The sequence below is a fragment of the Mesocricetus auratus genome, unplaced genomic scaffold, assembly GCF_017639785.1.
Source record: "Mesocricetus auratus isolate SY011 unplaced genomic scaffold, BCM_Maur_2.0 Super-Scaffold_4256, whole genome shotgun sequence".
In the NCBI taxonomy this organism is placed as follows: Eukaryota; Metazoa; Chordata; class Mammalia; order Rodentia; family Cricetidae; genus Mesocricetus; species Mesocricetus auratus.
In genome coordinates, this window is record NW_024429182.1 from 51,133,512 (window position 1) to 51,147,442 (window position 13,931).

The following is a 13,931-nucleotide window of genomic DNA, read 5'->3' on the forward strand; positions in this document are numbered from 1 at the left end:
GGAAAGCAGGATTCTAAAGACGACAATGACTCCCTCTGCGGAAGTTCTGGGCCAGTCCCCTACTCTGCCAAGTTTGAGGGCGTGGGGAGTTTTCTCTCCCAGAGAGGACCGTCAAGTGCTTTAGGACCCTGGGCAGACACGCAACTCAAGAAGTTCCCTTTCTTAAAACGTCCCAATCTGAGGTTACCTTCAACCCAGCCCCCATGGCCACGCCCGCCGGCAGACCAGCCAATGAGGCATGCGCCTTCGCAGCTCTTTTGAAAGGGGATCCGCCCAGAGCCAATAGGGGAGGGACTGGCGCTGAAGGGCAGGGGCAGCTGGACTGCCGCTCAGGGCTATTTGGGACTCTGGACTTTGCGTTCCAGCTAGAGACTTGGTTGTCCAGGACCCATTGCCCCTTTCCGGCATGCCTGTCCTGAAGGAGAAATATTTTCATTCTTGGGGGGAATCAGTGAGTCTCACCAGCCCACACTCGGTGTCAGTCTGCTCTCCAGATTCTATGAGCCCAGTCCCCCAAGAAGGGAGCAGCATGTTGGCAAGGAGCCAGAAGCCAGCAGGCGGGCAAAACGGCAAACTACTACTCTCCCAGAGAGGCTGGCACCCGAGCTGCCACTCTTGTTGCTATCTGACCCTACCTGGCAGCCACCAGCCCTGTACTGCTCTCTGCCACTCGGCCCCAAATGTCTAGCAGCATACAAGGCCAGGTATCGGAGGTCAAGATTACACACTTTGCCTCTGCACACTCGCCCATGACCTTGGGGAAATGGGCTCCGACACCGGGTCTCAGTTTCCCTCCTGTGCGTGGAGGAAGGTGGCAGGTCCCAGAGGATCTGAGCGGGAAGTGGGGTAAGGGTTTCCTGCGGACCATAGCTGAGGTAAGGCCGCCTTCCCCACTCACTTGGCCAAGGGATGACCTGGTGTGGGAGCTGGACATGAGCTATGGGCTGAGGTGGGGTCCCAAGTGTCTCAGGGGTATGTGGGGTGCCATTCAGCCGGGGAGGCCCATGCCCTGCGCTCACACTTACATTTGGCCTCCTTCCAGTCGGTGGAGGTGCTCAGGTCCACCTTCGCGGCCATGGCCAGGGGGGCCCAGGTGCGTACCCAGGCTCCGCGCCCCGCCACCCCCCACGCCCCAACTCCCGCCGAGGGCCACGCGCAGTGGCTGTGCGCACCCAGCGCCACCGGAGGACCGCACGCACTGCCGCGGGGCCGCGGGCCACCCGCCGAGCGGCCGGGCCAGGGGCGCGGGGCAACCAGCAGCTGGCCCGCCGCGCGCAGCTGTGCCAGGCGGCCGGACACTTGACTCTGCAGCGACATGAGCAGGCGGTGCCGGGCGGCTCCCCGCCCACTCGGACTCTATTTACGGTGCTCAGGAGAGTCGGACTCGGTCCCTTATTTACTCTGGGAAGAGAGTGGCGCGTGCCAGTCCGTGGCGACCTGCTTAGAGACCGCGGGCGGCGCGCCGCTGGGCACCCTGGAACTTGTAGTCCCGGTCCGACCCACTGCGCTCACTCACTTGTACACACACGTGCGCACCCAGCCTGTCTGTGTCCTTAGGGTGTGGCCGCAGCTAACCTCCTGAAGCTCGGTGACTGGCCCTGGGTCTTTCCACTGAACTGTCCTAGCTCAGCACTCAACTCGGTCTCTACCGCATGTTTTGCAGATAGAGACCCGGGCTTGTGTCGCCGCCCCCACACTTCACCCAGCTCCGCGTCTGGTCCACAACAGCTGCAGGTTCCAGTTCACGAAGGGGAGGTAATAGGTGCGATGGACCAATTTGTCAGGTTGAGCGACTTCTCCGGAGCCGGGCGGAAGAGCTCGGCCTCCCCCCGAAGCTCTAGGGACCAAGCGGCGCCTACTGAATTTCAGAGCAGCCAAGGCACTAGTGAGATTTGAAAGGCAGAAACTTGGGTGCCAAGCCCGGTGTGGTAGAGCACACCTACAATTCCAGCATTCGAGAAGCAGAGACCGGGGGATTCTAGGAAAGTTTATGGCTAGCCTGACTACAGGGCAGCCACATAGTGAGACCCTGTCTCAGTCAATCGGTCGATCCACCAATATAAAAAAAAAAAAAGAATAGAAAAAGGAAAAGAAAAAAAGAAAGAAAATACAGAGGCAGGCGGATCTCTGTGAGTTCGAGGCCGGGCTGGACCGACAACCTCCAAAACAATACAGAGAAACCCTGTCTCGAAAAAAACCAAAAAAAAAAAAAAAAAAAAAAAGAAAGAAAGAAAGAAAGAAAAAGAAAATATTTAAATCCTGGGGTTTGAGAGATAGCTCAGCAATTAAGAGCACTAGTCCCAGAGGGCCAGGAGTCCATTTCCAGTGCTCACACGGTGGCTCAAAACTATCTAACTCCAATTCTGGCCTCCCCAGGCACCAGGCTTGAAAGTGGTGCACAGACATGCATTCAGGAAAACACACACTCTTTTTTTTTTTCCAATTGTTATTGTGAGCCTTAATGGCTGAGCCATCTCTCCAAGCCTTGCCCCTAGAGTTTTACAAATATAGATTTAGTTCCTGAAAAACAAAACAAAAAGGAGAGAAAGAGTGAAGTGAATGACCCTCCTACTGAAACATCCCCACAAGTCTGGCAACTTAATGCAGACTTGTCATCTCAGTTCTGTGAGACAAGAATCTGGCGTGAGTCACCACAGTTACATGCTGCTGGCTTCATTCCTTCCTGGAAGCTCTAACAGAGCCTGTCCCAGGATTTTCCAGTGGCCAGGGGTCACAGGGCCCTTCCTGCAGCCCCTTCCTGCATCCTGGCAGTGAGCCCAGGCTTCTCTTTCTTCAGGGTGAGGGGGTCTTGCTCTCTGGTTCTCCTGGCTCCTTCTGCCATTTTTCAGGCTCTGGTTACACTGGCCCGATCTGCATGCAGGAAAAAGTCATTACTTACCCATGAACAGCTGGTTTGTAGCCTCACTTTCCCTTTTCCAGGGGCGGTACAGGGTTAGGGTTCAAGATGTGGACAGTTTGAAGGGCCTTCACTTTGCCCTCCAACCTTCAAGTCAAAGATTGGTTAGGGGGCTCTGGGAAAAGGCAAGATCCCACCCAAAGGACATGTTGGTTACCAAGAAGAAAGTTGCCTTCCACTTAGGGCCTGAAATACATGTTCCTTGGGGTTGAGCCTCTGCAGCTCTCTGGATAAGCCAGAACTCCACTACCACAACAACCACCCTGCCAGCTAGTGCACACTAAGGTAAATTGTCATTCTTCTGTTTTGTTTTTTGTTTGCTTGTTTGTTTGTTTCTTAATTGAAAGTAGATTTTTTTCATAATCTATATAAAGACAGGGTTTCTCTGTGTCCCTACATATATTCTTTTTTTTGAAGATTTATTTATTTATTATGTATACAGTATTCTGTCTGCATGTATGCCTGCAGGCCAGAAGAGGTCACCAGATCTCATTATAGATGGTTGTGAGCCACCATGTGGTTGCTGGGAACTCATGACCTCTGGAAGAGCAGTCAGTGCTCTTAACCTCTGAGCCATCTCTCCAGCCCCCATATATTATATTCTTATTATAGTTTCCCCTTCCCAAGCTCTCCTCCCAGATCCTCCCTGACTCTCCACCCACCCATATCCTCCCCCTCCTCCCCTCATTAGAATACAAACAGGCCCCAGCAAGACAGATCTCTGTGAGTTTAAGGCAAGACTGATCTACAGAACAAGTTCCAGGACAGGCTCCAAAGCTACAGAGAAACTCTGTCTCAAAAAACAAAATTATATTTATACACACACACAACACACACACACACACACACACACACACACACAGACATCTGAAAAAAAGATAAAATAAAAACAAACAAACTAGAACAGGAACAAGCAAGCAAACTATCAGGAGAAAAAAAACAAAGGAAAAAAGCACAAGAAACACATATAGATGCAAAGACACTGACATTCACACACACAGAAATCCTATGAAATCTTATAAAAACATAAGAAACCATAATATATATATATATATATATATATATATATATATATATATATATGATCTGTAAGGGAAGAAAAAGAAAAGAAAAATAACCCAGACAAAACATTATGAGGCAAGGAACCTCCAAAAATGCCGTTGGGTTTGTTTTGTGTTGGCCTCCACTGCTGAGCCCAGTAGTGGCCTGTATACCCAGTGAGACTCTTAACCACTGAGCCATCTCTCCAGGCCCTCCCAGTGAGACTCAATGGGAGAAAACTCATTTTTCCTTTATGAGCAGTTGTCACCTGGAGATAGCTTAGAAGTTAGGGATGGGGTCTCGTGTCCATCTTCCCCTCAGAGCTGGGACCCCATCTGGCCCAGGCTTATGTAAGTCCTGTGCCTGTTGCCAGTCTCTGTAAGTTCATGTGTGTTGGTCCTGCTGTATTTAGAAGGCCTGGTTTCCTTGGCGTCCCACATCCCCTCTGGCTCTCACAATCTTTTTGCCTCCTCTTTCACAAGATCTCACAGGCTCTTCTGAGCCCGAAGGGAAGGGATTTGATGGAGACACCCTGTTTAGGACTGAGTGTTCCATAGTCTCTTACTCTTCCCATGTCGTCTAGCTGTTGGTCTCTGTTTTTAATCCCATCTGCTGCAGAAGGAAGTTTCTCCAGTGATGGCTGAGCCAGGTACTCATCTATGAGTACAGCAGAATGTCTCTAGGACTCATTTTATTGATAAGTTCCTTTAGGAGAATAGTAGGATTTGATTTTCCACTGGGTCCCTCGCCTGTCTAGGCTCAGGTCCTTGGCCATCTGAGTAGTGTCAGGGATGGGTTCATCTCATGGGTTAGGCCTTAAACCCAAAGAGATATTGGTCGGTTTCTCCCACAACCTTTGTGCCACGACTAAGCCGGCATATCTTGCAAGCAGGTCCCAGTTGTAGATTAAGGCTTTGTAGCTGACAGCCCTCATTCTTTTTGCTGGGACTTGGGTCTGTTCTCACATGGCAGCCTCATAAAGCCCTCAGCCAACATCCCACTACAGCCTGTCAGTCTTCTGGGCCACAGACTGGTGACTCTGGGCAGAGAAGAAGGGGCCTGATATGGGGAGGAAGTCACCACAGAACTTGAGCTGGGTCTTTTGTTGTTTGTTGTTATTTGAGATAGGGTCTCACGTAGGTCATGTGGCTTCACATTGGATGGATAGCTGAGGATGACTTGAATTGAGGATCTTCCTGTCTCACCCTAGGGCTGAAATTGCAGGTGTGAGTCCCACATCAGATTTATGCTGTGCTTGGGATAGAACCCAAGGTTTTCTGCATGGTGGGCCAACACTGAACTATACCCTAATCCCCTGGCCTTGAACTCTCAGTAGAGGTAGCCAAGGATGACCTTAAGCCCCTAATCCTCCTGACTCCACCTCCCAAATACTGGGATTATGGAAATATCTGTATGCTGGGGACAGAAGCAAAGGCTTGGAAGCCTTGGAATGCTGAGTCCTCCAGTGGGGCCACAGTACAGCATGTTCTCAGCTGAGAATTTAATGTTGGAAAGAGGCTTTCACACACAGAAGGTGTCCTGTCGCTGCTTAAATTAATGCTGTTTATTAAAATGTAGACATTTAAAAAGAACTAGTTTTTCTTAAATATCCAAGTGCACCTTGCAAAGCTAGTTTTCTACTTATGAACCTACCAATATTTATAAAAATGAGAACAATTGCCTCACTATTCTTTGATTAATATTTAATTAACTCATAAATTCTGCAGATTAGTTTCTTCTTTAAAAATGAATGCCAATTATAAACATAGGTAATTAAATTCCATAATAGATTTTTTTAACTACATTTCACTGGGTTGAAATACTGTAGTTGGAAGCTGGTGTAGTGCCAACACAAAGGAGGCAGAGGCAGGTGGATCTCTGAGTTTGAGGCCAACCTGGTCTACAGAGCAAGTTCCAGGACAGCTAGGACTTCATATGTTGTGTGACAAAATTTGTCCTGGAGAGACAGTACACACATCTACTCACTCCAAGTAGGGACCCCACGAAAACTAAAGCACAAATACCACCAAAATCCAACTTGGTTGACCAGTGAGTTTTATTGGCTAATTCAGGCGCATGGGTGAGGGGTTACTTACAGGAGCATCACCAAGTCCACCCCAGCATGGGAAACATCTCACAAAAGCTAGGAACCTGGAGCCTGTTGCACAGCATACAGGCAGCCCAACAGGCTGGCTAGTGTCCCTTCCCAGTGACTCAGTAGGTCTGACCCTCTTCTAGGCAGTTTGATTGATTTCTGCTTCTTCCAGGTCTCAGTGTAAGGCGCTCTGAAGGGACTCTAGCCAGCCTAAGTCAGGCAAGCATGGCTCTGACAGGCCTTCCCCTTCTCCCCATTCCCTTTACCTTGATAAAAACCATTGGATTACACTCTAGGCACCAGTGTCTATGTCCTTATTTGGCCACTTCCTCCTCTTGAGGCTAACTACCAAGGTCCAGCTATCAAAGTACTGAAGTGCAGCGATCAAAAGCCCCTTTTGGCTGCCCTTACTAACATGCCCAATCAAATTTAAACACTCACCTTAAATGGGGTTTCCCCTTCTACCTTTATAAAGCACCATTTTTCTGTGGGTCATCTGTTTCCTCATAATCTCGGCATTTGGGAAGTAGAGGAAGAAAGATCAGGGATTCAAGGCCATCTTCAACTACACAGGTCATAGGGAGTACAAAGCCATCCTGGGCTACATAGTGAGACCCTCTGTTAGACCGAACATAGCACGAGGCTAGGGAGATGGCTCAGTGGATAGGAATGCTCGTTCTGCAAGCATGAGGACATAAATTTAAATCCCCAACGATGTAAATGGACCTTGAAAGCTCACTGATCAGCCAGCTTAGCCAAAATGGTGAGCTTCTTATTCAGTGAAAGAGTCTTCCCCAAGACAATAAAACAGGGTCAGTGAGTGATCAGCTGGTAGAGGGGCTTGCACCAAGCCAGAAGTCCTGAGTGCAATCTCCAGGTCCCACACAGCAGAAGGAGAGAGCCTGCTCTCCTCCCACAAGTTGTCCCTGACCTCCCCCAGTGAACTGTGGCACTTGCACCTCCCCATACACACAATAAATAAGTTAACTACTGACTGTGATGGTAACAGATTCAAAAGCATGAATGCATGCAACATACACACACCAAAACAAAGCAAATGTCCATGTGACTGATGTTTCTTGAGGCTTTCAAGAGTTTGCCCACGCATCTTTCTGCTTCTCATTGTCCCATCAAGCAGATGAATGGCAGTCCTGGTCCCTCCCAGGTCCTGATGTCTGTTCTGGGTGATAAGAATCTGCCTTCCACCCTCATCCAGGTTGTACTACTCTCTTCCTATTTTACTTTATTACCTGCCTGCCACGTTGCATTTTACTGTCTCTTTCACTGGCAGTATTGTCTCGTTATAGAGAGAGTTTTGCGAGCGAGCACAGATGACAGCCTGCAGAAGTGTTTCCATAGCACAGGGTGTCCTTCTGTCATCCTATTCCCCATGAGGATCTTGTCAGATGCCTGTGAAAGTTCTGTACCACTTGGAGAGAGCTAGGCAGGTCAAGAATGTTCTTACCCCACACCGACTTCCCCTGGCTCCATTGGACCAGGGAGGAACTGCCCTCCTCGGCCTCTCAAAGCCACCTTGAAATAGATGTTTATGAGACAAGTGGTTTAAAGTGAACAAAAATCTTTTTTTTAAGTAACTTTTGTTTGTCTTTGTATGTTGAGATGCTGGGTTTTGAACTTACATCTACCAGTGGCTCAAAAGGTTGCATAATAATTGGGGCTGGAGAGATGGCTCAGATGTTAAGAGCACTTGTTCTTGCAGAGGACCCAGGTTCAATTCCCAGCACCCATATGGCAGTGGCTCACATCTATAACTGTCCACATTTCCAGTTTCAACACCTTCTTCTGGCCTCTGTAGGCCCTGCACAGATGTAGTATACAGACACATACATGTGAACAGGAACACTCATACCCATAAAGTAAAATAATCTAAAAAGAAAATTTTAATTTAAAAAGATTATATAACAATATATAATTTTATGTTTTTTCTTGAGAAATGAAATGGGAAAGTATTGAGGAGATATATTATTTAATTTATTTATTGCATGTAGATGTGTGGTGCGTGTATACAAGGGTCTACCTGCTCAAATGTATGTAGGCATATGTGTATGTGGGTGCATGAGCACATGTACACTAACATGTGGAGACTTGAGGATAACATTAGTGTCTTTTCTGATTCTTCTCCTGGCATGCTTATTTTTATCTTTGTTATTTCTCTCTCTCTCTCTCTCTCTCTCTCTCTCTCTCTCTCTCTCTCTGTGTGTGTGTGTGTGTGTCTCAATGTGGATGTGAGCATCACAGCATTCGTATGGAAGTCAACTTTCAACAGTTTGTTCTTACTTTCCATCTACCTTGCTTTTAAAATGTGTGTGTTTGTGTGTGTGCGCACACACGTGTGAGTATGTGAGTGCAGATACCAAAGGAAGCTAGAGACATCAGAATTCCTAGAGCTGGATTTACAGGTGGTATGAGTCCTGTGGCATGGGAGCTAGGAACTGAACTCAAGTCTTCTGCAAGAGCAGTACTTGATCTTAACTGCTGAGGCATCTTTCCAGCCCATATTTATTTGATTTTTAAACATATGTGTCCACATGTAGGTATGCTTGTAGTGGAGGGATAACTGTTAGGTTCTTGCAGAAGCCAGAGGCATCAGATCCGGTGAAGCTGGAGTTCTAGGCAGTTGTAATAGACCAGCACAGGACCAGGGAACCAAACTCGCGTCCTTTGCGAAGACAGTATGTAATTTATCTCGTGTTTCTGCTGTACTGGACGCAGATGCACACCACTGGTGCAAGTGTTTTCTCTAGGTCCCAAGGGCTGAAGATTGAACTTGGGTCATCAAGCTTGTGAAGCAAGTGCTTTTATTTATTTATTTTATTTTATTTTATTTTTGGTTTTTCGAGACAGGGTTTCTCTGTAGCTTTGGAGGCTGACCTGGAACTAGCTCTTGTAGACCAGGCTGGTCTCGAACTCACGAGATTCGCCTGCCTCTGCCTCCCGAGTGCTGGGATTAAAGGTGTGAACCACCAACGCCCGGCTGCCAGTGCTTTTTTTTTTTTTTTTTTTTTGGTTTTTACGAGACAGGGTTTCTGGGTTTTGGAGGCCGTCGGTCGAGCCTGGCCTCGAACTCACAGAGATCTGCCTGTGCAAGTGCTTTTAATAGCTGACCCTGGATGCTTATTTTGTTTTGTTTTAAAGATATATTCTAATTTTACTAAATTAAAATTGTACATTGTTGGCATGCATATATATGCATTGTGTGTCTGCCGCCCACAGAGACCAGAGGAGAAAGCTAACTCCCTTGGAACTGGAGTTACAGACAGTTGCTAACTTCCATGTGGATGATGGGAATAGGACCCAGGTTCCCTGTAAGAGCAGAAAGCAATCTTAACCACTGGATCATCCCTCTAGCCCCTTGTTGGAATATTTTCATCCAAAGAACTTAATTCTCCTTTAGAAAATGAAACTGTAAGGTAACTTAAGGTGCACTGTACAGGATTGCTGGCTGATAAGACAAAAATTTCAAAAGATCAGAGGAGCTGAGCATGGTGTTGCACACCTGTAATCCTGGTACTGGGGAGGTGCAGAAAGGAAGATCCTGAGCTCAAGGCCATCACTGGCTACATAGTGAGTTTGAGGCCAGCCAGGGATATATACAACCCTATATCAAAAGGAGTTAAGTAAGCACCATAAGATGGTTCAGCAGGTAAAAGTACAAAAGGCTGACAACTTGAATTCAATTTTCCAAGCCCATGGTGGTAGAAGAGAACCAACTTAATCTCCATATGTGTGCTTTCACACACATATCATATATCACAAACACAAAATAATAAAATTAAACCGCCAGAGATGGATGTGGCAGCTCACATCTGTAATTCCAGCACTTGGGAGGCAGAAGGAGGATCAGAAATTGTAGGCCAGCCTCAGTATAAGAGACCCTGTCTCGGGCTGGAGAGGTGGCTCAGAGGTTAAGAGCACTGACTGCTCTTCCAGGGGTCCTGAGTTCAAATCCTAGCAACCACATGGTGCCTCACAACCATCTGTAATGAGATCTGGTGCCCTCTTCTGGTGTATAGACATACATGCAGGCAAAACACTGTATACTTAATAAATAAATCTTAAAAAAAAAAAAAGAGACCCTGTCTCAAAGATTTCTATAAGGCTTGATGTGGTGACACCTTAAACACCTGTATTTGGGATGCAGAGGCAGTTGAATTTCTGTGAGTTTAAGACCAATCTAGTAGCAAGTTTCAGCGTTTCGGGATGGGATCGGGATGGAACAGGGACAGGAGTGGGTCAGGAATTCTGGCACTCGGGAGTCACAGAATACTGAGTGTTACACAGCTCAGGTGGAAAGGTAACCTGGAGCTCGGGAGCCAAGGACCACCACAGGTTGCAGTAAGTTTAGCAGCTTTTTCCCCAGTGTATCGGCTCCGCTCCAGCAGGACAGGGTCTTCCAGCTGGGCATGTTCGCCCAGTGTAGCAGTTTTGCTCGGCAGGAGGTTTCTCAGGCGAAGTTGCTACAGTTCAGCTCTGCTCCTGGAGAGTGGATTGGAGAGGGGATTCTAACTACACTCTGCCAAGGGAAGGTTTCCCTGGGCAAATGTTACAGCCCTGCTCACTCTGCTCTGCCCAGGGTCGCCTCTGCTCCGTCACGGAGGCAAAAGAAGATCTTCACCCAAAGCTCATTGAATGCGTTTATTGGAAGGGAAGAATCCAGGAGAGTGAACAGACAAGCTGAACAGACACAGGGTTTATATAGGGCTTTCCAGGGTGGGGATTGATCAGATTTTAGTGCTGAGCTCAGATTTGCTAGAGCTCTGCTCAGGGATTGGTTAGTTTTCTGCACAGGGTCAGATTTGGCTCTGGTTTCCGAGCCAAAGTGTGTTTCTTTCTCTGGTTCTTTTTAGCCTTTTGGCTCCAATTTTAGGGCCAGGGTGCATTTTTTTTAGCTGACTCTGATTCCAGGGACAAAGAGTGTTCTTTTGGCACTGGTTTCAGGGTCAGGGTACATTTCTTTAGTTCTGGTTTGTAGGGCCAAAGTGTGTCCCTTTGGCTCTGCTCAGGGTGTGTTTCTTTGACTGGCCCCTTTTCCCTACATACGTAGTGACACCTTGTCCTAAAAAAATAAATTAAGGGCTGGAGAGATGACTCAGTGGTTAAGGGAACTGACTGCTCTTACAGAGGACCTGGGTTCAATTCCCAGCACCCACATGGCAGCTCACAGCTGTCTGTAACTCGAAGATCTGACAGCCTCACACAGACATACATGCCGGCAAAACACCAACGCACATAAAATAAAATATAAATAAATTATTAAAAACTTTTTAAAAAGCCAAAAGACAGGGTTGAATAGGTGGCTTAGTGGCTAGGAGCACTTATGTGGTTACTTAGTGGTTAGGAGCACTTATGCTCGTACAGAGGACCTGGTGTGGGTTTCAAGCACCCACAAGGTGGTTCATAATCTCCTGGAACTCCAGTTCCAGGGATCTGACGTTCTCTTCTGGCGCTCACTGGTGTATAGACACACATGTGGGCAAACACATATCCCAGTGTCCGAAACTGAGGCTCCTCCCTCATGCATTGGTGCCCAACTGAGAGACGATGTGACTCCCTAACCTTTAGGGGGTTCTCAGCTCCTGTTTGCCATGGCCAAGGTGGTCGGTCTTCTGAAGGGAAGGCAAAAGCCCCACCTATCACCTACCCTGCTGCACACCTGGCTCAAGACAGGACCTGAAGAACAGGCTGGGGAGCACATTGCAAAAATCCTACAGCGTGTCCCCTCTCGCTCTGGCTGCCACATCAGGGAGTCAACACACTTTTCCCCATTGCAGTCAGAGGTGGGGGTGCCAGGTCCCCTCTGGCTGATGGGACTTGCTCGTGGGCTGGGTGTGGGGTGTGAATGAGAGGACACAAGGAAGCTGGACATGGTAGTTCAAGCCTGTGATCCCAGAACTTGGGAAGCTGAGGCAGAAGGATTCCAAGTTCAAAGTCACCCTGGGGCTACACAGCTAGAGCTCTCTGAAAAAATCAAAATCAAACATGCATTCGGTTTCCAGAGAAAACTACTGGAGGGGGCTAGTGATGTCCACCATTGAGCGGCTAGCAGACTGGAGAACAATACTAGGGTGTTTGCCAGACACAAAGGGACGAAATCAGAAACTAGTCACACAAACTTGGAAGCTGGGAGTATGCTCTGAGATGAAGCTGGAGTTTTAGGAGTCATTTGAGATGGTATTTATAGGCATGAGGCTGGTGGAGACACCCAGCCCCCATGCTGCCCTCAGCTGTCTAATTAATGATTAGATAATTACCATTGTTCTGGTCCTGCAAGCATCTGGCATAGGGCCTGGCACTCTCGGAGGTTCACAGGAACTGGAGAGAGCTCCCCCTCCTTTTTTTCTCCCCCAATTTTCCCAACTCATCAGAATTCAGCCTCTTTGCAGGAAGGAGACCCCAGGAGTCAGGACCACTGAGGATAGTGAACCTTAAAGAAACCTTCAGCAGAATCTTTTCCTCCGTTAGGAGAAGGAAGCCAGGGTTATCTCAAATCCTCACTCCAACACAAGAAGACCTCCTAGAATCCTTTTCCTCCCTTCATCCTGAACAGCAATATTCTGGAACACAGGCCTGAATCACACAGGGACACTCAGGATGCACAGGGCCAGACAATGTAGACACTGTTCTAGGGACCTGAGAGGGGAAAGGACATTGGTTTCCCTGGCACTACTCTCAGCTCATGTTAGAGATGTGGGGAAGCAAGGCAGTGAACCTGATGAGAGCTCACATTTCCAAGTGTTGAGTATGACTTTACAGTGACACTAGGAACTTAAGCTTCAGAGTGCCCCAACACTCTCCATCTAAAGACCCACACCTTGTTTAACTGTGTATGTGCATGTGTGTGCGCATATGTGGTGGTCAAAAGACAATGTGTCTTCTTCAATTATTCTCCATGGTTTTCTTAAGCTTGCGTGTGTGTGTGTGTGTGTGTGTGTGTGTGTGTGTGTGTGTGTGTTTCCTGTATGTGCCTGTGCAGCATCCGTGTGTCTGGTGCCCTCAGAGGCCAGAATAGGTCACTCTGTCCCCTTATACTGGAGTTTTTGGTCAGTTGTGAGCTACCATGGTGGTTTGGGGAACTGAACCAGAGTCTTCTGCAAGAGGAGTAAGGTCTCCTAACTGCCAACACATTTATCTTTTCAGCCCCTCCACTTTTATTTACTTATTTTTTTTCCTGAGGGTTTGAGACAAGGTCTCACTGTGTAGCTGTGGCTGTCCTGCAGACTCACGGACCCGCATGCGTGCGCGCACGTGCACACACAGAGGCAGTTTTATTTTTGAGACAGGGTCTCACACTGAACCTGGAGCTTACCCAGAGTTTCCTAAACTGGCTGGCTGACCAGTAAGTGCAGGTATCCCCGTCTCACATTCTCCAGCACTGAGATTAGGTATGCGCCTCCATGTAGTGTGGTGGCTTGGATAAGGATGCCCCCCCAGAAGCTCATATATCTGAATACTTGGATCTCAGTTTGGGAAGGATTAGGAGGTGTGCCCATACCACCACCCATCTCTCTTTGTGTGCCTTGTGCTTGTGGACCAGATGTAAGCTCTTAGCTTTTGCTCCAAAACCACGCCTGCCTTCTTGCGCCCATACCACCCACCACGATGATCATGGACTTAGCCACTGGAACTGTAAGCCTCAAAAATACTCTTTTATAAGTTGCCTTGGTCATGGTGTCTTTTCACAGTAATAGAAAAGTAACCAGAAAATACAGTCTTTGTTTTTTTTTAATTTCTTTTTTTTTTTTTTTTTTCGGAGACAGGGTTTCTCTGTGGCTTTGGAGGCTGTCCTGGAACTAGCTCTTGTAGATCAGGCTGGTCTCGAACTCACAGAGATCCGCCTGCCTCTGCCTCCAGAGTGCT

At 47.9% G+C, this 13,931-nt stretch overlaps 1 protein-coding gene across 3 annotated transcripts in view; it reads right to left on the reverse strand.

The window, feature by feature from the left end:
• Macrod1 (mono-ADP ribosylhydrolase 1) overlaps positions 1–1,468 on the reverse strand; it is a 141,518-nt gene extending 140,050 nt beyond the window's left edge. The window contains exon 1 of one of the 3 annotated variants that reach the window (XM_040748489.1): positions 1,026–1,468. In XM_040748489.1, the coding sequence (XP_040604423.1) occupies positions 1,026–1,317 (292 nt within the window). In that variant the 5' untranslated portion in view covers positions 1,318–1,468. The remainder of the gene's footprint in view (positions 1–1,025) is intronic. The other 2 variants (XM_005063898.4, XM_013113010.3) reach the window with 2 other exon arrangements.
• Between the last annotated feature and the right edge of the window lie 12,463 nt (positions 1,469–13,931).